Source organism: Coffea arabica, chromosome 1e, assembly GCF_036785885.1.
Source record: "Coffea arabica cultivar ET-39 chromosome 1e, Coffea Arabica ET-39 HiFi, whole genome shotgun sequence".
Classification (NCBI taxonomy): domain Eukaryota; kingdom Viridiplantae; phylum Streptophyta; class Magnoliopsida; order Gentianales; family Rubiaceae; genus Coffea; species Coffea arabica.
This window is the reverse complement of record NC_092311.1, coordinates 5,521,110-5,546,503: the sequence shown is the minus strand read 5'-3', so window position 1 is coordinate 5,546,503 and position 25,394 is coordinate 5,521,110. Positions and strand designations below refer to the sequence as shown.

The window sequence follows — 25,394 nt, the reverse complement described above, 5'->3', positions numbered from 1 at the left end:
ATCCATCCCGGGAGCAAGCTGATGAACAAAACACACACACCCAAAAATACGAGGAGGTAATTTAAACACAGATTCATGAGGAAAAAGAACGGAGTGAGGTAATTGGCCTCCAAGAATATTAGATGGCATGCGATTAATTAAATAACACGCAGTTAGAACTGCATCACTCCAAAATTGTTTGGGCACATTCATGTGCAACATAAGTGTCCGAGCAACCTCGATTAAGTGTCCAATTTTTCTTTCAGCAACTCCATTCTGTTGTGGAGTGTGAGGACAAGAGGATTGATGAATAATACCGGACTTAGTCATGAAGGTATTAAAAGGAGTGAAAAAATATTCTTTCGCATTATCACTGCGAAGTATACGTACAGGCACACCAAATTGATTCTTTATTTCTGTAATAAATGCACAAAAAATGGAATATAATTCTGAACGATCTTTCATTAAATAAAGCCATGTAACTCTTGAAAAATCATCAACAAAGATTACAAAATATTTAAAACCTAACTTGGAAACGACTCGACTAGGACCCCAAACATCAGAATGAACTAACATAAAGGGTTCAGAAACCCGTTTATTGACTCTAGGAGCAAAAGAAACACGATGATACTTTCCTAACTGACAAGACTCACATTCTAACGAAGACAAAGGACTCAAAGTAGGAACCAGCTTTTTTAAATTTTGTAAAGACGGATGACCCAAACGACAGTGAATTTCAAGAGGAGAAACAATAGCAGGACATGCAATCGGACCATTGAAGTTGAGAAAGTAAAGACCATTATGCTCATGCCCTCCACCAATCGTCCTCTTTGTTTTCAAATCCTGAATGACAACAAAATCAGGAGAAAAAATAACTGAACACTGTAGAGATTTAGTGAGTTTACTAACAGACATTAGATTAAAGGGCAAAGTGGGTACGTAAAGAACAGAAGACAGCGGAAGAGATGGGTTAACTTCTACAGTGCCTAGTCCTTTGACTTTAGTGGTAGATCCATCAGCTAAAGTAACATGAGGAAAGGAAGTAGACTCTTGAAAATTAGAAAAATTTTTAGAGGTACCTGACATATGATCAGTAGCCCCGGAGTCAATAATCCATGAGTCATTACCTTTTTGTGCTAAAGAAGCAGAGGGAAGAGATGCATGATTTGAAGCTTGGTACTGTAGGAATTTAACATAATCTTCCTCGGATATAGTAACAGTCTTCTGGGACCCATGTGCTGAAGAACTTGATTCAACTTGGTCAGTGATAACCGTATTAACAAACCTTTCAACCATAGTGAATAGCACGTCAAACCAAAGAACAGGTCAAAACTTGAGACGAACGCGTGACTGTGCGCCGTGAACAGTAACGGCATGAACAGTAACTACGTGAACAGTAACGGCGTGAACAGTGCGCCGTAAACAGTAACGCGTGAACAGTGCGCGCGTGAACAGTGATTTTTGCTAGATGTTTAACCCTAACCCTAGGACTTTTGCTCTGATACCATGTCAACAGGTATTTTGGGAGGAAAACATCTAGTCACCGTATTATAAGTGACCAACTAGTATTTATAGGAGTACAAACCTAACAAACTATTTACAAGAATACCCTTACTAATTTATTATCTACAAGAATACTTATATTCTCTTAACACTCTTATTAACTTCTTTTAGCAGACTGATTTCTCCGGACAGACTAAAATCTTTGGGCCAAACAAAAATCAGAAAAGGATAACCGTTTGTAGAAAGAAATAGGTAATGGATGTCAATATCTTTTCAGTGTTGGCAAGTTGTTTCCTTCTTCCTTCAATTCTTAAGAGTAATTTATCAACTTCCATTAAATGGACATGCTGAAACATGCTCATTTAACCTGACAAGTAGATACTTTGTGGTAGAGTACCTCTAATTAGGTGAAACCATGTTGGAGAACTTCATGTGAAACATTTATCATTGATCTCCCACCTTCATTAGTCTTCTGAAATGTTACATATTCCAAGAGGTTTCTTAATAATTATAAATTATTTTTAGGTTTTCTAGTCTTTCTTAGCTAAAACATAACAGATAGAATGCTATAATAACAAAACCTGTTTATTGATCATTCAAACTGCAATTTTTTGGATTGTGACTATTTATCTTGAAGTTGACACGTCAAAATAATTAAGTTAGTTAAGAACCAAGAAGGTACTTAGGGTACGTTATTTTACTAAAACAAATTCAACACTGAGCCTAGTACCTGGAATGACTAACTATTAGCACAGTTGTATCATGAGTCTCTCTTGTTCTTGAGTGGAAAGGTATAACCTGTTTTCCAATTTACAAAGGCCTTGCAAGATCTGGTGGGAACCTTTGAACAAGGATGTAGAAATTCTTGCCGCTGCAATTGCAGCACCAAAACTTTGAACTATTTTCATCCAAATGAACGGCTGACACTGCAATCACATGCTTCATTTATGTCGTCCAAATGATTGCCAATGCTGTCTACAATGTCTAACTTCTTTCCATCAAATGTTGTCACCTCTGGAATTAAAGTATTAGCACATCCAATTTTTTTCAAGTAAGTCTTGTCTTGTACCTTGATAGCTCCTTTCTAATTCTCCTCCATCCATGCTACTTTCTACAAGCCTGGCACAAGTCACTGTTTTCAGCATGCTACAAGGAGAAAAGGTTCAATATTTGATTTATTTTGTTAAATACTTCCAGAAAATAGATTAAAAAAAAAGCCATTGAAACAGGCCAATAGACATGCAGTCAACATTTTTTACCTTCATTTCCACATTCTGAGCAATATATGCATTCTGGTGGGAAAAATCACAGATAACTACCTTCCATCTTCAAAACCTGACTAATAAGTGAAAATAACTCCTCCCTCCTGATATTCTCATAAGAACAACACGGGAACGTTGGTGTTCTTTGTCCAAAGAGCATAATCTCTGCTTCCTAAACAAATTCTGGAAAAAAAAATAACAATATTACATCACAGTTCTGCTTCAGTTATGACATTAAGCAGAAATATGAGCCATAGAAAGGTTTGGTCTGGTAACTCGTGCAACAATTTATCACTCAAAATCCTAAAGAGCAAAAATCAAGTTATATTCCATTGATTAAGCCATAAAGAACACTTACTAGTGCAGATACCAACCTGCATTTAGACACAATTCCATGTCTCAAACATACTTGCAAACTTGGACCAATTCCCTTGTACTTCTAGTAAGTTGGGTGGAGAAATTTCCAAACCACATACCTCCTCATCTTTCTTCAAAAATGATTGGAAACCACAACCTGATGTTGCAGTTGGAGAATGCGAAAAGTGCAATAAGATGCTCTAGAGGTTCCAGGCTGACTCTGCCTTAAGCACACTTCTGAGCCTTTCGCAATGTTTCGGCGCTATCACTGTTTGCTGCTTCACTGACACTTGTGGCCTACAAGGCCATAATATTATCAATCCAATTCACAAAACAGAAAAGTAGCTAGTTATAGTATCTGAATTTTAAAAATTTTAAAAGATGATAAGAATTTATAGTTTTAGCAGCAGCCTAGTTCCTCTGCAAACAATTTCAACTTAATCGACATTGAGCTAATTTTAAGGCAATCATAATTCAGAGTCTTACAAAGAGATGACAGTGAATGTTAAGAACATATCCATCTATTAAATGCCAGCGGTAAAAACAAAAATTGTAATGTTCTCCCCAAATTGCTATATCATTGGTTTTAATGTTGTTTGGAAATATCAGTAACAAAAAAAAAAAAAGAACATACCCCATTGAAGCTGAATGTTTACGCTTGCAATGTTAGTGAATTTTGTGGGCAAACAGTCAGCAAGTTCATAAATAGTAGCATATTTTACCTTGTTATTCATCCTTTTGATGGTTCAGAAAAGCAGACGAAATCCACAATTTTTGTTGTCTTTCAATTTGCTCGTAACTCTACTTTGTTAATGACAAGAATTAGCTTAAAAATTGAAAGAGAGAGTATTCTTCACCAGAAGAAGTAGAGGAATAGATATTTACAGAGAAAAAGAGTGAGGGACAAATACGGATAGAATAAGACGGTGAAGAACAGCGATATCCAATAATGAGAATCAATTAATCAAAATTTTGCAGTGAAATCTTACCCGATGGCTCAGAAAGATGACTTTTAATAAATTACACGCTCTGGAATATTAGAGATCTTGGGCCACTCGGAGCCACTTTGAGGAGTGCATCTTTGATTTAATAGAGGACAACCGTCAATTTCCAGACGTCTTAATTTGAGGCGTTCCATGGCATCTACGGAGGGTAAATATTCAAGCTTTCGGCAGTCCGATAGAATTAGCTCTTCAAGAGACTCAAGGTTCCCAAGCCAATCTGGTAAGGCTTCGATTGCTCCGAAGTCATCTAGAGACAGTGATGTGATGGTAGTCAAGCATTGAAGCTGATGTGGCAGAGATTTCGTGTCACGCATCCCACGCAAAGACACGCGCCGGAGTGTTGATAAAGATGTTAATCCTGCCCAATCAAATTCGATTACAGAGTCATCTGAGAAGGGACCAATCTCCAATTTCCTTAAGCTGGTAAGATAGCCAAATCCACTGGGCATCTCAGCAATCAATTTGGGACAGCACTGTAACAAGAAACTCTCGAGAGAAGGGGTTCGTCGCAAATCAAGGGGAAAGGAGACCAGACTGCGGCAATTGAACAATATCAGCTTTCGGAGAGACGTACACGACTCGAACATCTCCACTGGTAATCTTGTTAATGCATCGCGCCCATCGACAGTAAATTCCTCAAGAGACTTAAGGAGGCTTTTCTGTCCAAATGAATTAGCATTTGGACATCCAAATGAATCAATTCTCGGGCAACCCCATATCATCAAGTACTCTAAAGCCTGAAATTGATAAAGATCTTCTGGCAACTCCCGTAAATTCTTACCATAATAGACTGCCAATCTCTTAAGACAAGCGGCGCAACTCATTCCTCGTAATGTTGTTATATTATAGGCAGACATCAATTCTACACTCTGAAGAGTTGGAAAAAGACAGAGTCGCTCAAGCATGTCAGTGGGTAGACTGTCACAGCCAGCAATACGCAAGCTGCTCTCTGGTGGTTTCACTAATTTTAAAGACTCCATGGGTCGACGACCACCACTTAATTCAAGGGAAAAGAGTGTGGTTATATTGCTCAAAACCTTTTCTGCCAGCAAAACATGGCAATTCTTTTTGATTTCCAATACAGCAAGACTTGGGAAACGACTTGGAGTTGGAATGGTGGTCAGCTGGGGGCAATCACTAATAGACAACTTTTCAAGCATGGGAAACACATCCATCACATGTACTTCACCTGCTGTTGACATCATTTCGTGTGCGTCCTTCCACTCTTCCAAATTTTTCATACTTTTAAGAGAGAGTTTTTTAAGGGCTGGAAAGAATGTTTGTCTGCTAATAGTGCCTGAACCTCCTGATCCGCCGTCCTCCTCAGCACTTATACTGTAGAATGAAAGCCCAATGCATGTTGTGTTTTCCAATCCAGTCAGATAGAGGCACTTGAGGAATGGCAGCTGTCCTAGTGCTGGGAGTTTTCTGCATCTTGTGCAATTCGCCACACTCAACTCCACCAGTGATGTCAAATTCATGAACCATTGTGGAAACTGATCACCCATGAACTTCAAAATTTGTAACTCTTTTAAATTTGGGTGAGGTTGGAGGCCTTCCAACACATCTTCATCACAATTATCACTTCCCCGATACCTATTGCGCCACTCATATACCAACCGATGCAGATTTGGCTTTTTAGATAGCTTCGCCAGTTCAACATCATCTTTGCCATTTACTAATTCAAGATTTCTGATCTCCAAGGAGCCTTTAAGATCTTGCAAGGTTCCAAGCTCTTGGATACCATGACCTTCCTCTTGGCGACCTATGTTTAAGAACTCTAACGTTTGAAGACAAGTCCATCGTCCAATCCCGGATGGCATTTGGATTTCGCGTCTTGTACGAGCATGATCATAGTGAAGATGTCTCATGCTAATCAAATTGCTCATCTCCTTTGGAAAACCTTCTTCAAGCTTGCCAATTCTCAGTGTTTGCAAACTATAAAGTTTGCAAAGAGATTCTGGCAAAGTTGTAAACATAGAATCTGAAATGTCAAGTAAGTGTAAATGTATTAGTTTGCCAATGGAGGTCGGCAACTCTTTGGCATTTGCTCCAAACAATTTTAGGACATGCAAGTATTTGAACTTTGATAACATATCATCAGTTATGCCACCCTCCAGAAATAATGTGCGAAGTGATGCTGATGATTTTTCATTGATGGTTTCTCTTCCAGATGAGTATACTGCAAGGTAACGGTGCTGATTGCTGCTGTTATGATTCAAAATTGATTTTGCAAAATCATGCACAAGGTCATGCATTTTATACCATGTTCTCCTCTCCTCTTTTACTTCTTCCAATAAGGAAGTTTGCAGCAAAATTCTCAAATACTCATATCCTATTTTCTCCATCGTTCTTTCATTTTGGGAATCAGGTTGAAGAAAGCCTTCAGCCATCCAAAGCTCAACTAGTCGATCTTGTTCCAATTTAGTATCTTGGTGAAAAATTGAGCAATATGCAAAACATTTCTTAACCGGTGCAGGTGACAGATGATCAAAACTCACCTTAATTATTTGCTCAATCCCACCTTGATCTCCATTCAAGAGGCTCTCCTCCAAAATAGATAGCCACTCCTCTTTTCTCTTTTTAGATAACAAACCTCCTATTAACGTTGCTGCCAGAGGTAGACCGTCACATCTTCTTAAAACTTGTTTCCTTAAGGCTTCCAATTCTTTTGGCACTTCTTCCCCTACAGTTGCCCAATTTTTCACGATAGACCAGCAGTCATCATCGTATAGCTTTCTTAGGTCATGACGAGTAAAATTGATCCGCCGATGTCTTTACAGAACAATTGCCGCTTCTTGGAGACGAGAAGTAACAAGACACCAGCTCTCTTTCTTCAGTTTGAGTGCCTCCAAAGTGGTGAAAAAGTCATTCAACAATCCTTCTTGATCATTCCACAAATCGTCAAGAACAAGCAAATATCTTTTTTCCTTAAGTTCAGTTTCAATTCCGTTAACTATTACTTGCCTATTATCCACTTCAGCCTTTTTTTCCTGTTGACGATTCTATAATCATTTTGAAGACCACCTCGATTCTATCTAATTTTTCAGCCACACAAACCCAAATTTTTTTGTCAAAATGATTATCAAACTGTGGAGTGTTGAAAACGGCTTTAGCTAGAGTTGTTTTTCCTAATCCTGGCGGGCCAGTTATGGAAATAACTGAAATACGATCACTTTCAGATTCGGCCAACAACTTCTTAACTATTTTTTATTCATCCTCGTCTCTTCCTAGGACATCACTTCGAACAATCTTAGAGTCGGTCTGTCTGCTTGTTGTGGCTCCAGCAGCAATAGTAGCGAATGCTTCTTCAACTTGGAGCTTGTAGGCCAGTCCCAAACCTGCGGCATCCTGATGGATCCTTTGAAGGTTCGTGTTGATCTCCCTGATCATTGAACCCAACCTCCAACGAAAACCAATTTTATTAAAGAATGAAAAGAAGAAGAGTACCTTCTTTTTCATGGTTTGATCTTGATACTTCACCTTCCGACGAAGAATTTCATAGTTGAGCTCGTCCAGCACATTGTCAGCTTTGAAAACCTCTTCTTCCAGATCCTTGAGCCAATTTTGCACCACTGGGCTATGCTTGTCCTCGTCGGCACCAGCCAAGAAGCCTCGGATCCTTGCAGTAGATTTGTCGAGTTTATTCAGCTCCTCTGGGAATTCACGAGCCAGATTAACATGATCAGCGGCAAAAGAAACAACCGTCTGCAATGCAACCTGAATAGTAGCACTAACAGCAGCATCAGCCATTTTTTCTCTCTTGGGATTGGAATTAGGACGAAAGTGTTCTGCAATGGTGATGCGGGGATGCTTTCTGCGATGAGACAAGGAAGGATATGGTTCAACTTTGGCAACCAAGGGCAGCAAAATGTGTGGAGGCTAAAACATGCGGGAATGAAATTTTTCCACACAACTTTTTGCACTTCCAAAATGTTCCACTCTAAAGACTTCCTGGACGTTGCCGACAATTCGTAGCCACACCATATTGCCGACAAGTTGTCACATGACTCACATCTGCAGCATACCTCCATAGCGAACCTTCAACTTGCAGCTAAAACTCATCTTTTTCTTACTGGCTTACGTCTAACTCATCATCTTGTTCTCTTTTATTCGTTTTATTTTTTTTACTCCTTCCCGATTTACTTTTTAAATGTCTTAAAATATTTATTATTTTATTAAACTCAAATTTACTTTTAATCTCTTTCTTTCAATAATTTTCACGTTAATCAATATTTGGCACTAAATCCAAATTTAAAACTTTGAATTTTCGAGAATAATTTTAGAAACAAATCCACCAACATCACTGTCAAGTTACTTACTATTCTTTAAAATATTTGAATCCTGAAATGAGACAAATAATTTGAAGTGAAGGGAGTATTATTTTAATTTCCATCAGTTTTGCATGTATACTCAAATATAATGGTGATTTCTCAATGGAATTTTGGTACTTTGTATTGCATTTTGTTGCCCCCCCAAAAAAAACCCCACAAACTCAATAGTGCGAAATCGTCCTATTGAGAATTTATATATATATATATATATATATATATATACATACATATAAGATAATGAACAAAAAAGATTAACCACTAGAGGGAAAATTTTGTACAAAAGAACAATTGCTAACTGCTTGACTCAATTAAAATCACCAATTAGGAGGTCATGCGTTTCTGAATGATAATCACGAGATTGTGACAAAATATGTGGGACCCGAAAGGATAAGATTTCTCCAAACCACTTTTGAGGGCTGTGGCTTGTTGGCATTTTCACTTGAATTGCCTTTGTTGCTAGGGCCTTCATGTTCTCTGATTGAATGTCTGCGTGGGCACTAATATATCTCACACACGTCACAAATAATTTATTGATTATATTATTAACATATTTTTAATTATTTTTTTATGTTATATATATTATATTTAAAAGAATACCATCATGCCCTTTTTCAAAAAATTATTCCAAATAATCTACTATCTAAACACATTCATAATATCCATCCAAGAACGATAAGAAATTGCTTTTGTCTCCTCGCAATCAAATTGAAATAAAGCAAAGGGTCAATTAGCAATAATCTCCAATGTGATTAGGGATCAGTTGCCCACTTGAGTTTATTTTATCATCACTAAACAGAAACACACCTCTTCTTTTAAGATTAGCTATTTCGCTTCTTGGTTCAAAATAGAGACGCGCAATGATAGTCTCCTTAGCATCTCAATAATCAAGCTTGTGATCTCAAATTAATTGAACTTTTATCTTTTGAAATAGATAATAATCATTGAATTATTGAAACTTCAACTCCCTTGACAGGGTGTCGAGCTTGTGCAATAATAATTACCTACTCAAGAAAAATACAAATTTTGTATATAGCGGTGAGTAGGGTCGAATCCACAGGGATTGGGGATAATTCGTTTCTTCTAGAGTTCAGTGAATGAGAGATTTTTGGAAAATATAAAATTACTAATTAACTAACTAATAAAACAACTAAAAAAAATTAATAAGAATTAATCAATAACCAATACGACTCTAGCCAAAGGTGCAACTTTTCAGGCACGGTCCATTCAACTGATCATCGATACAAAGATAATTCAATTACTCTTTACTAAATTGGTTATAGTTGTCATACAAGCGATAAACAACCAACCTTTCCTTACTTTTTCGATAGTCAAGGTACGACCGTTAACTATTTCTCTAACCAAGAAATAACTCTAAATACGACCGTAGGATTTAATTCCTCGATTGCATGAAGAATTAGAAAAATCCAATCCTAACTAACAAACACGCTATGAGGATTTATTTAAGTTAGATCATACGTTTCCCTAACATGAAACCAATCACGCTAGTCGCCACTGGCATTAATCAATTGAACAATTACGGATTTAATCAATTAATTTGGCATTAGATCATTAGGTTAATTCGAATACCGGGCTCTTGACATTCAAATAACATAACAAGCATAAACAATTAAATCAGGAAACGTACAAATACCAATGAATAAAAGAAATAAATAAAATTAATTCGATCTTACAGATATTTGGAACCGCGCCTTCAAGTTGGCCTTCGACTAGATGAGAAACTTAGTTCATCTACATGGGGAAAATCCCTTGCAAAATTTCAGAAGTTATCATCCAAAAACAAGCTATGTTCCCCGTCGTTCTCCTCCAAGAGACGGAAAAAGAAGAAAAATAAATTAAACGAAGGAGCCCAAAAAACGAAGTTCCCTATTCTAAACAAATGACTACTTATCTCCCTAGTTGGTCTCTCCGATGATAAGGAAAAGATAAGACAAAAAGTCAAGTGCTACCTAATGTCTTGTTTTCTCATTTCCTATTGCTAGTCAACTAGCTAGTACAATGCACTCCTCATCAGCACAAAGAAAAGGAAATCATTTTCTTTTTCTCCTTGTGGGCCAAGTTGATGGAGCTTTAAGAAGTCTCCCACGTGTGGAGCAATTTTGTCCATAAGGTCCATCCTTTTGTTTACTTTTCTACTCACTCCCTGATATTGAGTCCAAATACCAAATATAAGTAGATATTAATAATTAAGCAATATTTGGCAAGGACAAAGAGGAAAATTAACAATAAAATTACTAACAATTAGCACCCTATCAATTCGCCCCACACCTAAACCATGCTTGCCCTCAAGCATATGAACAGTAATTGAACACCAGAGTTTGACAATGGCTATTGCTCCAACTACCGCACTGCCAAAATACCAAGAAAAACATATATCAAGCATCACAGGTCATGATCCAAGAAAAATCACCCCAGTTAGCTTCCCAACCACCAACTCCTCTAATTTAAAGCAAACTAATCTAAGAAAAAGGAATGGTTGCTCACATTTTTCAGCAAATAGTCCAACTATTAACTAAAATTTCAACATTAAACCCATAAAACGGCAAGCTGACTTTCGTCACATTTGACACAACCTTCACTTTTTTTTTTATTATCACACTTTCTATTTTCTCTCCTTTTTTTCTTCTTTTGAGAATAGCAAAAGACTTAGTCTCTAGCCATTAGAGCCTTTTCACGCGAACTCCAACATTTGTCAGATGAAAGAGTCCGGTTACTTAGCTCCTATCGCAATACGTCCACATACTCATAGAAATCACTAGCTTTTGACGCGAGAATCGACACTTTATGACATGGTGTCGAAACCTGTGCAATAATAAAAACCTGCTCAACTAAAATTAATTTCTGTAGATAGCGGTAAGCAGGGTCGAATCCATAGGGACTGAGAGTAATTGTTCCTTTCCAAATTCATAGTGACAAGGGGGTGTTTTTATATCAAGGGTGACAATTTAAACAATTCAACTAAAATTAAAATAATAAAAATAAAATAGTCAACTAGAAATTAAATAACAATTTACTAAAATCTAATGAGTGATAATTAAGGATCTAGCCAAGGAATAACTTCAGCAATGGTTCACCTAATTGATCATCGAAACAAAAGCAATTCCAATTATTTACTAATAAATAGGTTATAACTGCAAAACAAGCGATGACAGTCAACCCCTCCTTACTGTGTCGATGATTAAGGTACGCCCATTAATCACTGCTCTAATTGAGAAATAATCTTAGGTACGCCCGTAAGATTTAATTCCCTAATTGACTTACGTATTAGAGGAGCCCTATTCTAACCAAATAACAAACTACCAGGGTTATTTTAGGTTAGCCCGCGTATTCCCCTGACACAAACCCAATCATGCCAGTTATCACTATTTTGAGACAATTAAACAATTACGGATTTAACGTCTCAATTGACAATAGATTATCAAATTAACTAATTATCCGGATCCAAGACAATCAATTAATTAAACAATCATAAGCACTGTAACCAGGGAATATGCGAATACCAATAAATAAAAAGAAAAGATAAAATTAAATCGATCTCACAATTTTAGACGACCCAAAACATCCGTTGTCCCTTGACTAGAGTGAGAAAATTAACTCATATTGGATGAACAAAATCCACCGGAAATTGGAGAGAAAGTCGCAACCATCAATTGGAAATTGGGTAAACTTAATTCGATTGACCACTGACTAGAAAGAAAAGCTACAAAATACGTGATTGTTTGTTTGCTTCTGCTCCATACGAATGAAGAGAAAACTACCACTAAAAGCCAAAAAGGAGACAAGTCAAAAGCCAAGCTAAAGGACAAAAAACTAAGAAGAGAGTCAGTGCTCTTCCTCTGCGCAATTCCTATTCTAATTGCCTATCTATTGCTTCCTCTTCTTTTTTTCTGTGCGGCGGCCCCCTCCTCCGGAGGAAGAAGAAGCTCAGCCCTGCGTTCCTTTTTCTTCTTTTTATACTGTCTTCCGCCCTCATCAGCAATTACCAAGATGGGAACAAATTTTCCTTTGCCAACTATGCCCCTCGGATAAGCTCTATGACTTGGACTCTTTTTCTGTCAAATTGGCATTTGTTATCATATTTTCGTTCTACTCCCTGAAATAAATGTAAAACACTAAAAGTGAGTAGAATTTAACAATTAATTCACCTTGAGTCAAGTAGTAGGGGAAATTAACAATAAAATAAATGATAAAATTGCAACCTATCAATTCCCCCCACACCTAAACCATGCTTATCCTCAAGCATGAGAACAATCAAACAAACACCAATATTTGATAGTGGCTATTGCTCTATCCAACAAATTGCCAAGATATCAAGAAAAATAATAATCAAGCATTAATGGTCAAGTCCAAGAAACATCACTCCGATTAGCTTCTAAACCACAAACTCCTCTAATTTCAGGTTAACTAATCTAAGAAAAAGGAATGACACATAACATTTATCAGCAAATGGTCCAACTATTAACCAAAATCTCAACATTAAATCCATAAATCGGCAAGCTGACTTTTATTACACACTAACACAACATTCACTTTTTTTTTCATGTTTTTCCATTTTTTTCTCTTTTTTTTTTAAATAGTAACACAAGACTTAGTCTCTGGCCATTGAAGCTTTTTGACGCGAACTCCGACATTTGTCAGATGAAAGAGCCCGGTTACTCAACTCCTATCGCCACGTGACCATGCACTCATAGCAATTACTACTTTTTGACGCGAGAATCGACACTTTTGGTGAAGATCCCCGGCTACTCGGTAGTAAATACTAGCGGAGTACAGTCAACTCTTATTCACAGCCAAATAACACCAAAAATTCAAAATAACACACAAATCAAAAGACAATTTGCAACAGCTAGCCTCATTTTCAAATATGGAGAACTAAGGTTAATAATCGGACCAATTCACATGAAAATGCCAACAATCATTCCCTATGCCTAGGAAAGTTAACCAAAAATTATAAGAGTAAAACAATCAACGATATTCACCAAAGAGATGTTCTTGGATTCAACCACATTAACTTGATACACTTTTATTATTAAAATTTGGCAATAGCAGAGTTGGAGTCAACAACCAATCATCAAACTTGGCATCACATACGAGCTAATCACTAAAAAGAAGAAAAAGAAATTGAACGAAAGGTGGACAAATAGCAAATTAAAAAGAAAGCAAAAACATCTAAAAAAACTAAAAAGTAGAAAAACTAGCACAGCTGCCCCCCCCACACCTAGATCCTACATTGTCCTCAATGGAGGGAATAAAACAATTAAAGCGAAGAGGACAACGAAACTTCCCTCTCGAGTAGCTAAGGGGTCGGCGGGGATGGCGGAGGGGAACCGATGTGGTGAGACATCAATTCAACCAGAAATGCAAAACTCTGTCCACCCAAAATCTCAACAAAGTCTCCAATAATATGCTAAATCTAGCAATATCAGTTCAGGACTTTAGTAACAACAGCGCAGTCACAAGCCCTTGGCAGTCAATCAGATCTCTAACCAAATAGAGTTAACAAGTACTCGCACCCTTACCATTGGTGCAAATCGCAATTCAAAATCAATGAGAGTTCTATAGCAGAGCAGATCAGTAGTAAAGCAATAGCCCCAAGTATTAATCTAGTCACAAGAAAGATTCTAAACCTCTAAAGAAGAGCAACATGTGACTAGAATTCCAATGAATAGAGCAAGTAGAGGAACCGTAGGTGGGAACCCAGTCCACCGAAGTCAATAAACAAACCCAGGAAACAAATAAGTCCGCAAATGAGTCAACAAATTGCACAAATGATCAGACCAAACTCATAGACACTGCTCCTCCAAATCAACAATATAAACCAACATCCAGAATGTCCTCAAAAACTCGATTAAAAACTACTAATGCCAACAAGGAATGCAGTTGCCGAATTAAATCAACCAAAATTTCAACAAGCACAACACTGGCCTAGATTCTTCCCAAAATATCACAGACAATTGTTAAAATTCCAGCCCACCCGAGAACTTCAACAATTCCCCCCAAAAGTTTGAACAAATGCCCCCTGGCACTGTGCTAGAGCACAACCAATTTCAACGAATGTGCTAATCAAAGAGGCTAAGAGCAGGGCAACTGTCAAACACCCAACAACCCAAAACAATTGAACTCAAATCCACAAAAAAAAATGCAATAAATATTCCCAAGAATTTGGCCGACCCGAAATAGCAAGTCAGAATATAGACAGTAATAACATAGGCACCATCTTCGCGCTCTCAATTAGGTAGGCAACAACAGAGAATGAACAAATCCGGAGTAAAACAACACAGCCGCTAAACGATACCAATCAACACCAAAATTTTTTGAGATCGAGATTGAAATACCTCTACTGGCCGCCAAACAAAGAACTGGAGTGGTAGTGGCTGGCGCGGCGGCGGCCTGGTGGTGAGAGGCGCGCGAGAGAGGTAGAGTCACGGGTGGAGAGCTCAGGCTGCTGAGCTGTGGCGACTGACCGCGGACGGCGGAGCTACCGCTGGAGTCGCATGATTGGGTGCGGCGGGCAGTCGGCGCTGGTAGGAGCTGTGGAGTGGGTCTGGTGGTCGGCGGACAAGCTGGAGTAGATGCGGCGTGAGTCGCGGGCGTGCTGCTGGCGGCGAGCAGAGAAAGGTGGAGCTGGAGCCGAGGTGGAGAGGAGCTGGCAACGTGGGTGATGCGTGCGACGGCAGCTCGCGGCGAAGGTGGTGGCGGCGCGAGGGAGAAAGCGGCGTTCGCAGGTAGAAGAAAAGAAAGAAAGGGCGAACAGGGGCAGCGGGAAGAATAAAGAAAAGAGAAAGAAAGAAGAAGAAAGAAAAGAAAGCAAGAAAGAAAAGAAGAAGAAAGAAAGAAAAGGAAAGAAAAGAAAGAATAGGGAAGAAAGAAAAAGAAAATAATATTTGTGTTTTTTTTTTCTTTTTTTTTTTGCTTTTCCATTTTATTATTTTTTTTCTCTTTTTAGAAATTTTTTTTTTACAGGAAGACTCTCCTTTTTGTTTTTTAATTACTAATTTTTTTTTAATTATTGACAAAATTTATTTTTGAAATTCAAAAGTAGATATTAACAGAAAATCAATAATCGTTCTTGAGCTTTTTGAATACTTACCTTTCCCGCGAACATGATGTGGGCACGTGACGAAGGCACGGAATGAAGATCTCCCCAAATTACTTGATGCGGGCACGTCATGAGAGCAAGAGAGCTCTCTGACCATGAGCTCTTCATGGGACTTGACGCGGGCACGTCACGTCAGAGGGATGCCTATGAATCCTCAAAAACGAAAATTGAAACCATAAATCAGTCAAATTCAAGGAAAAACATATTTAAACTAACAAATAAAATTAAACAAACAACTAAAGGAAATTGGGTTGCCTCCCAATGAGCGCCTCTCTTTAATGTCTTTGGCTAGACATTATCATGTTTTGTTCATGGAGGATAAAATCTTGTGGCTCGTCTTAATGCTTCATCCTCTATATAGTCCTGATAGTTCTCGTAAATAGAGTAATCTTTGGGCACACGAGTTACGGGCTTCCATGGACTAGTAAATGGTGCTAAACAAGTCAACGATAATTTGAATTCTCCATTCACTCCTCCGTCACTTGCATTTATTGGTTCAAGATATCTTGCCATCGCCACTCTTAATTTATTCCTGTCATGAAATTCAAAATTTTCTGGTATAATAAAGTCAATTTTATTAACAGAAATTGAAGAATAAGAGTCAGGAAAATATTGATGAAGGAGTGGAGGAGATGTCACCGCATTCGGGGATTGTTCACTGGATTCATTCACTTGAATGAGTTGATCCTGGAGTCTCATTTCTTGCACTTCAGCTTCCTTTTCAACTGCATCTTTAAATCCGTTTTCTTGAAACTCTTGCAGTTTCATGTCATTTGGCCGGATAATTGCACTCTCATCTCCTTCAAGATTGATATTGGTTTGTGAGGGCAATTCTTCAAGGTGAGAAGCTAATCGCTCTATCTTGGATGTCAATTGACGCATTTGATCCGCCAGGTCGCGAAGGCTCGCTTGTGTCTCCTGATGAAATCGATTTGTATTAGCAATTAGTAATTCCATCATTTCTTCAAGAGACATACCTGACACGGAGGATGATTGCTGAGACTCTTGCTGTTGAAAATCCATTGGCCCCGTCGCATAATTAAAATTGAAATTATCCCACCATCCTTGATCATACCTGTTTGGATAAGGGTCATATTACGTTTGAAATTGAGGTGAAGAATCTCCAAAAGTATCAATCGGAGCACTTAGATTATCTTGAAATGCGGGGCACGTGTCGGTTGAATAACTTGAGGCAAAATAAGTTTCACAATTTGCAACAGCCCATTGATCATTAGGAAAAACATGAGTCTCATAACCCCATTCAGGAATAAAATCCAGTCTATCATCAAAATATGGGATGTTAGCAGCCATAAACTATGTAAAAAAAAAAAAAATAAGAGAACAATAAATTAAAAATGAAAACAAGGTGAACTCAAAAAGAAACAAATAACTAGCGCCAGTCCCCGGCAGCGGCGCCAAAAATTGACAGGGTGTTGAAACCTGTGCAATAATAAAAACCTGCTCAACTAAAATTAATTTCTGTAGATAGCGGTAAGCAGGGTTGAATCCACAGGGACTGGGAGTAATTGTTCCTTTCCAAATTCATAGTGACAAGGGGGTGTTTTTATATCAAGGGTGACAATTTAAACAATTCAACTAAAAGTAAAATAATAAAAATAAAATAGCCAACTAGAAATTAAATAACAATTTACTAAAATCTAATGAGTAATAATTAAGGATCTAGCCAAGGAATAACTTCAGCAATGGTTCACCTAATTGATCATCGAAACAAAAGCAATTCCAATTATTTACTAATAAATAGGTTATAACTGCCAAACAAGCGATGGCAGTCAACCCCTCCTTACTGTGTCGATGATTAAGGTACGCCCATTAATCACTGCTCTAATTGAGAAATAATCTTAGGTACACCCGTAAAATTTAATTCCCCAATTGCCTTACGTATTAGAGGAGGCCTATTCTAACCAAATAATACACTACCATGGTTATTTTAGGTTAGCCCGCGTATTCCCCTGACACAAACCCAATCATGTCAGTTATCACTATTTTGAGACAATTAAACAATTACGGATTTAACGTCTCAATTGACAATAGATTATCAAATTAACTAATTATCCGGATCCAAGACAATCAATTAATTAAACAATCATAAGCACTGTAACCAGGGAATATGCGAATACCAATAAATAAAAAGAAAAGATAAAATTAAATCGATTTCACAATTTTAGACGACCCAAAGCATCCGTTGTCCCTTGACTAGAGTGAGAAAATTAACTCATATTGGATGAACAAAATCCACCGGAAATTGGAGAGAAAGTCGCAACCATCAATTGGAAATTGGGTAAACTTAATTCGATTGACCACTGACTAGAAAGAAAAGCTACAAAATACGTGATTGTTTGTTTGCTTCTGCTCCATACGAATGAAGAGAAAACTACCACTAAAAGCTAAAAAGGAGACAAGTAAAAAGCCAAGCTAAAGGACAAAAAACTAAGAAGAGAGTCAGTGCTCTTCCTCTGCGCAATTCCTATTCTAATTGCCTATCTATTGCTTCCTCTTCTTTTTTTCTGTGCGGCGGCCCCCTCCTCCGGAGGAAGAAGAAGCTCAGCCCTGCGTTCCTTTTTCTTCTTTTTATACTGTCTTCCGCCCTCATTAGCAATTACCAAGATGGGAACAAATTTTCCTTTGCCAACTATGCCCCTCGGATAAGCTCTATGACTTGGACTTTTTTTCTGTCAAATTGGCATTTGTTATCATATTTTCGTTCTACTCCCTGAAATAAATGCAAAACACTAAAAGTGAGTAGAATTTAACAATTAATTCACCTTGAGTCAAGTAGTAGGGGAAATTAACAATAAAATAAATGATAAAATTGCAACCTATCACTTTAGGTGAAGATCCCCGGTTACTCAGTAGTAATAACTAGCGGAGTATAGTCAACACTTATTTACAACCGTATAGCACAATAACTAAAATTTACACAAAAGTAACAACAGCCAACCTCAAGTCTCCAAACATGGATAACTAAAATTAATAATTGGACCAATTCACATGAAAAATGCCAACAATCATTCCCTATGCCTAGAAAAATTAATCAAAAATTAGAAAAGTCAAGTAATTATTGATATTCACTACAGAGATGTTCTTGAACTCAACCACATTAACTTGATACCGTTTTATTACTAAAACTCGGCAATAGCAAAATTAGAAACAACAATCCAGCATCAAAACTTGGTATTCATATAAGGACTGACCATTAGAAAAAAGAAAAGAAACGAAAAAGGAGATAAAAATCAAACTAAAAACAAAGGAAAAAAACACCTAAAACCGAAAACTGGAAATACTAGCACCACAACTGACCCCCCCCCACACCTAAACCACACATTGCTTTCAATGTGATAATCTAACAGTAAAAGGAAGGATAAGGGCAACGGTACTTCCCTGAGTCGTCAAACTGAGGCGGGTCGGGGGGGAACTGAGGAGCAAGGCCCACATGGTGCATAAATGCTGCCAAATTCTACGCTATGTTATGCAAGTTGATGTCAATGTGGGTCACTCGAGTCTCCAGTCTCTCAACTGTCATCCGGAGTTGGAGCCAGTCGTCGACCCTTGGGGGAGGATCGTGGCTTCACCATGGTAACTAGCAGGCAACTCAAACAATAAAATGCACAATGCAGGCACCCAAAATCGCAGCAGGTGTTCCAATGAACTAAGTAATTGAGATAAACAAGACAAAATACTCCCACACAAGGCAATTAGAGGCAACCCACTTCAATAAGCAAATGCAAAGTCACATTTATATCCCAATTCAGCAAACGGACGCAGAAAAGGACCCACCATACCAGAGTACAGCTCTCAACAATGCAACAAAACAACAATTCGAACAACTAAGAGCGGTGCTAGTGGCTAATCAAAATAACAAATTCAGCAATTGGACACAACTCCACCCAAAATCTCAACAACAGTCTCGAATTGGACAGTCAATTACACAGTTCAACCTACTAAAAATAGCAAATGACCCAAGAGAGGGGGAATTCCAGCAATCACAGTGCAGAATTCGGGCAACACTTTAAGCACAAGAGCCCAGTAGTCAATTAGGCAGTCAAGCATTAAGATTAAGAAATTTGAGGCAAACTACCACTACCAGTAGCACTGCTAGACCCCACAAATAACGAAGAGACTTAAACGACCAACCCAAACAACAAAATGTACAAGTTAGGCACCCAAGGGCTAAACAAATGTCCCAACAAAATAGCCGTTTTAACAATGGCAAAGGTTACTAAAAAAAATTTAAATTAGGCACAAGAACCTCTTAGAAATTGCAACAAACGGTGCACAGAAGCAGCAACCAAATTCCCAACCCAAAATTGCAACAAACGCCCAACAGAAGCAGCAAACCCCCAAAATCAACTCCCAATAACTTCCAAATAAAATAGTAATCAGAGATTCTAGAAAATATCAATCTCAAGGGCCAATAGAAGTCCCAAATGAATGAACACGTGATAAATCAAACAAATATCCCCTCAGTACAATAAGGTGCACCCAATTAAGAAGTCGGCAACAATAAACCCGCAACTAATGCTCCAGTAAATAGACTAATCAATTTAGAAAACTCAATACCTCCACCTCTCAGTACTGTGGCAGCAGGGAAGGAGGCAGTTTGTGGGCTAGGTGGACTGAGCAGAGGGTGGCTGTGGGTGGTGGGGTGGGATGGTGCTAGGAGTATGCGGCTGCGAAGAGGTAGGAGGCGAAGGCGGTGATAGTCGCGCGATGGAGGAGAGTTGACTGGATAGGTGGCGGTGTGCGGGGAAGAGGCGCGGCTCGCGGGCTGTCGTGCTTGGTGGTGCGCGATCGGGGTTGTTGGCGGTGCAAGGAGAGAGAGAGATGAGCGCGGGAGGGGCGGCGATGAAGTGGGTGGAGGCGACGACGTGCCGGTGTTGCGGTGCACAAAGGAGGAGATGGGCGGTGGAGCGGCACGCGGCTTGGGGTCTCGGCCGAAGAAGAAAAGAAAAGAAGAAAAAGGAAGCGGGGAAGAAGAGGGAGAAAAGGGAAAGAAAGAAAGAAAAGAAAGAAGGAAAGAAAAAAAATAAAAGAGAAAAAGAAAGGAGAAAAAAAATAGCTTTTGATCTATATTTTTTCTTTTTCTTTTTTGAACTTAAATTTCAAGAAAAAAAATGAATTGTTAAGAAAAAACTAAACTGAAGATCAAGAAGAAGAAATAATTTTCTATATTGTTTTTTATTAATTAATTTACTTTTTTTAAATTTTTTTTGAATTTAATTTTCAAAATTTGCATTTTTGAAGAAAACACAAAACTGAAGGTTTAAAAGGAAAATAAATTTTTTTTTGAATTCATGTTTTGGGTCGTCAAACACCGCGTGGGCACGCCAAAATTATAAAACGTCTACCGACCTCGAGAGACACTGACATGACGCGGGCACGCCAAGATTGGTAAACGTCTACAGGCCTCAGGGATCACTAACATGGCGTGGGCACGCCAAGATTGCACTTCCTGGTCACAGTGAAGAAAAATATCAAGACCGACTACTACCCAAATGAGAAACAATAAAACGAAAGAATTGAACAACGAAAAATAATAAAACCAATATTTGGGGTTGCCTCCCAAAAAGCGCCTTTCTTTAACGTCTTTGGCTAGACGTTGTCATATTTGTTCAGGGAGGATAAAATTTTGTGACTCCTTTCAGTGATTCATTCTCTATATAATCCTGATAGTCCTCGTAAATAGAGTAATTTTTGAACACACGAGCTACGATCTTCCATGAACTAGTAGATGATGCCAAACCGGTCAACAATAATCTGGATTATTCATTCACTCCTCTATCACGCGCATTTATTGGTTCAACATATTTTGCCATTACTGCTCTTAACTTATTCCTGTCATGAAATTCAAAATTTTCTGATATAATAAAGTCATTAACAGGAATTGAAGAATAAGAGTCAGGAGAATATTGATTAAGGAATGAAGGAGATGTCACCACATTTGGAGATTGTTCACTAGATTCATTCACTTGAACGAGTTGATGTTGGGGTCTCATTTCTTGAACTTTAACTTCCTTTTCAATTGCATTTTTAGATCCATTTTCTTGAGAATCTTGTAGCTCCATGTCACTTGTCAGGATAATTGCACTCTCATCTTCTTCAAGGTCGATGTTGGTTTGTGAGGGCAATTTTTCACTCATGTAAGAAGCTAATTGCGTTATCCTGGATGCCAATAGATGCACTTGATCCGCCATCCCGGATGTCAATAGTTACACTTGATCCGCCATCGCTTGTGTCTCCTGTTGAAATCGATATGTATTAGCAGCTAGTAATTCAATCATTTCTTCAAGAGACGTACCCGACACGGATGATGGTTGTTGAGACTCTTGCTGTTGAAAATCCATTGACCCGATCGCATAATTAAAATTGAAATTATCTCACCATCCTTGATCATACCTGTTTGAGTAAGAGTCATACCACGTTTGAAATCGAGGTGAAAAATCTCCAAAAGTATCAATTGGAGCACTTAGATTATCTTGAAATGTGAAGCATGTGTCGGTTGAATAACCTGAAGCAACATAAGTTCCACAATTTGCATTAGCCCATGGATCATTAGGAAAAACACGAGTCTCATAACCCCATTCAGAAATAAAGTCCAGTCTATCATCAAAATACGGAATGTTAGCAGCCATAAACTATAAAAAAAATAAGAGAAAAATAAATAAAAAAGATGAAAACAAGATGAACTCAAAAAGAAACAAATTAATCTGACACCAGTCCCCGGCAGCGGCGCCAAAAATTGACAGGGTGTCGAGCCTGTGCAATAATAATTACCTACTCAAGAAAAGTATAAATTTTGTATATAGCGGTGAGTAGGGTCGAATCCACAGGGACTGAAGATAATTCGTTTCTTCTAGAGTTCAGTGCATGGGGGATTTTTGGAAAATATAAAATTACTAATTAACTAACTAATAAAACAACTAAAAGAAATAAATAAGAATTAATCAATAATCAATACGACTCTAGCCAAAAGTGCAACTTTTCAGACATGGTCCATTCAACTGATCATCAATGCAAAAATAATTCAATTACTCTTTACTAAATTGGTTATAGTTGTCATACAAGCGATGAACAACCAACCTTTTCTTACTTTTTCGATAGTAAAGGTACGACCGTTAACTATTTATCTAACCAAGAAATAACCCTAGGTACGATCGTAGGATTTAATTCCTCGATTGCATGAAGAATTAGAAAAGCGCAATCCTAACTAACAAACACGCTACGAGGGTTTATTTAAATTAGATCATACGTTTCCCTAACATGAAACCAATTACGCTAGTCGCCACTGGTATTAATCAATTGAACAATTACGGATTCAATCAATTAATTTGGCATTAGATCATTCGGTTAATTCGAATATCGGGCCCTTGACATTCAAATAACATAACAAGCATAAGCAATTAAATTAGGAAATGTACAAATACCAATGAATAAAAGAAATAAATAAAATTAATTCGATCTTATAGATATTTGAAACCGCCCCTTCAAGTTGGCCTTCGACAAGATGAGAAACTTAGTTCATCTACATGGGGAAAATCCCATGCGAAATTGCAGAAGTTATTTGATAGAGCAATTATTTAGCACATTTTATACTGTTATTTTGTCCTAATTTTGGCTACTTACCGTGCAAAGTATTGAGATGTTGCTCATATTTCATATTTGTATGAATTGTAGGTGATTGGTGTAAAAAATACTTTCACGAGGTAAATTTCCAGAAGACTCTCTATTTCATGGCGTGCCCACGCCAGAAACTAAAGAGCTACACCTAAAAGCCGGACCCGTGAGAGTGGCAAAACAAGTGGAACATCAGGAAACCAAAAGTGGTCCACGTGAACCAGACACATGGGATTAAAACCCCAAAAGAGAAAAGCTTTGAAGAGGACTTTTGGGTAGACTTCTCCTGCGCAGCTACTGAAGATATAAAAAGGTCAGATTCACGTATAATAGGGACATTGGCTTTGGTTTTCAAATATAGTATCAGACGTTTGCTTTCTTTTGTTTTTTGTACCGTCAAACATTTTTTTCCCTTTTTTCTTCTCTTCAGTAGCAATTAGAATAGGCCAGACGTCTTTTTCCTTTTGACTTTTAACCCTTGCTCTGGACAATTCTGGTTAGCCTTTTGCTTTGTAATTGCGGCTCCAAAACAAAGGCGAAGTCAGGGCCCTCTCTGTTGTTTCTTCAATTAATTCACCTTTCCCAACTCTTCGGCAATAAATTGAATGAATTCAATTAAATCACGCGGGATTGACACGATGAGAAGTGGCTAATTTTCTCCTCTACCCAAAGGTTGACGCGAGAGCGCGGTCCATAATATCTGTGAGATCTAATCGAATCTTCATTATTTCTTTCAATTTGTTGCTATTCATGCGTTTTCTGAATTAATCGTTCATGGGTATTTTATTAATTGAATATCAACGGCCGGGTATTTGATTTAATCTAATAGCCTACTGTCACATTAACTAAATTGAATCCGTAATTGTTCGTTTAGTTGATCCCTAGTGGCAACCACCATAATTGGCTTTATGTTGGGAAAACGTAAGATCTGATTTAAATAAACCCTCTTAGAGTGTTTATTGGTCAGGGTTGGGTTCTTCTAACTTTAATGCAACTGGATAATTAAATTCCTACAGTCGTACTTAGAGTTGTTTTCTGGTTAGAGAAGCAGTCAATGGTCGTACCTTGACTGTCGAAAAAGTAAGGAAGAACTAGTTGTCAGAACTTGTTGATAGATATAACCAACCTAGTGACGGATGAATAAAATATCTTTGCATCGATGATCATTTAATTGGACCGTGCCTGAGCAGTTGATCCTTTGGGTAGAATTTTATTAATTGCTACTTTTAGTAACTTGTGCTTTGCGAATTAGTTTTGAATTTAGTTTGCTTTATTTTTATTCTTATTTTTTTTATTTGCCTCCCATTAAAAATCCCCCAATTTTGTTCTATTGACTTTGAAAGAAACAATTTCCTACCCGTTCCCTGTGGATTCGACCCTACTCACCGCTATACACAAAAATTATATTTTTCTTGAATAGGTAATTATTATTGCACAGATTCGACACCTGTCATTATTATCCAAAAACAAGCTATGTTCCCTGTCGTTCTCCTCCAAGAGACGGAAAAAGAAAAAAATAAATTAAATGAAGGAGCCCAAAAAACGAAGTTCCCTATCCTAAACAAATGACTACTTATCTCCCTAGTTGGTCTCTTCGATGATAAGGAAAAGATAAGACAAAAAGTCAAGTGCTACCTAATGTCCTGTTTTCTCGTTTCCTATTGCTAGTCAACTAGCTAATACAATGCACTCCTTATCAGCACAAAGAAAAGGAAATCGTTTTCTTCTTCTCCTTGTGGGCCAGGTTGATGGAGCTTTAAGAAGTCTCCCACGTGTGGAGCAATTTTGTCCATAAGGTCCATCCTTTTGTGTACTTTTCTGCTCCACTCCCTGGTATTGAATCTAAATACCAAATATAAGTAGATATTAATAATTAAGTAATATTTGGCAAGGACAAAGAAGAAAATTAACAATAAAATTACTAACAATTAACACCCTATCAATTCCCCCAACACCTAAACCATGCTTGCCCTCAAGCATAGGAACAGCAATTGAACACCAAAGTTTGACAATGGCTATTGCTCCAACTACCGCATTGCCAAAATACCAAGAAAAACATATATCAAGCATCACAGGTCATGATCCAAGAAAAATCACCCCGGTTAGCTTTCCAACCACCAACTCCTCCAATTTAAAGCAAACTAATCTAAAAAAAAGGAATGGTTGCTCACATTTATCAGCAAATGGTCCAACTATTAACCAAAAT

At 37.8% G+C, this 25,394-nt stretch overlaps 1 protein-coding gene across 1 annotated transcript; it reads right to left on the bottom strand.

The window, feature by feature from the left end:
• Nucleotides 1-7,315: 7,315 nt before the first annotated feature.
• Nucleotides 7,316-7,858, bottom strand: LOC140015701 (uncharacterized). The gene has a single exon (XM_072068478.1). It carries the CDS (start codon nucleotides 7,856-7,858, stop codon nucleotides 7,316-7,318), a length of 543 nt encoding a protein of 180 aa, XP_071924579.1.
• Between the last annotated feature and the right edge of the window lie 17,536 nt (nucleotides 7,859-25,394).

What these genes read in the sequence shown, in the direction of transcription:
- LOC140015701 (XM_072068478.1), bottom strand. Translation starts at nt 7,858, where the DNA reads ATGGCTGATGCTGCTGTTAGTGCTACTATTCAGGTTGCATTGCAGACG.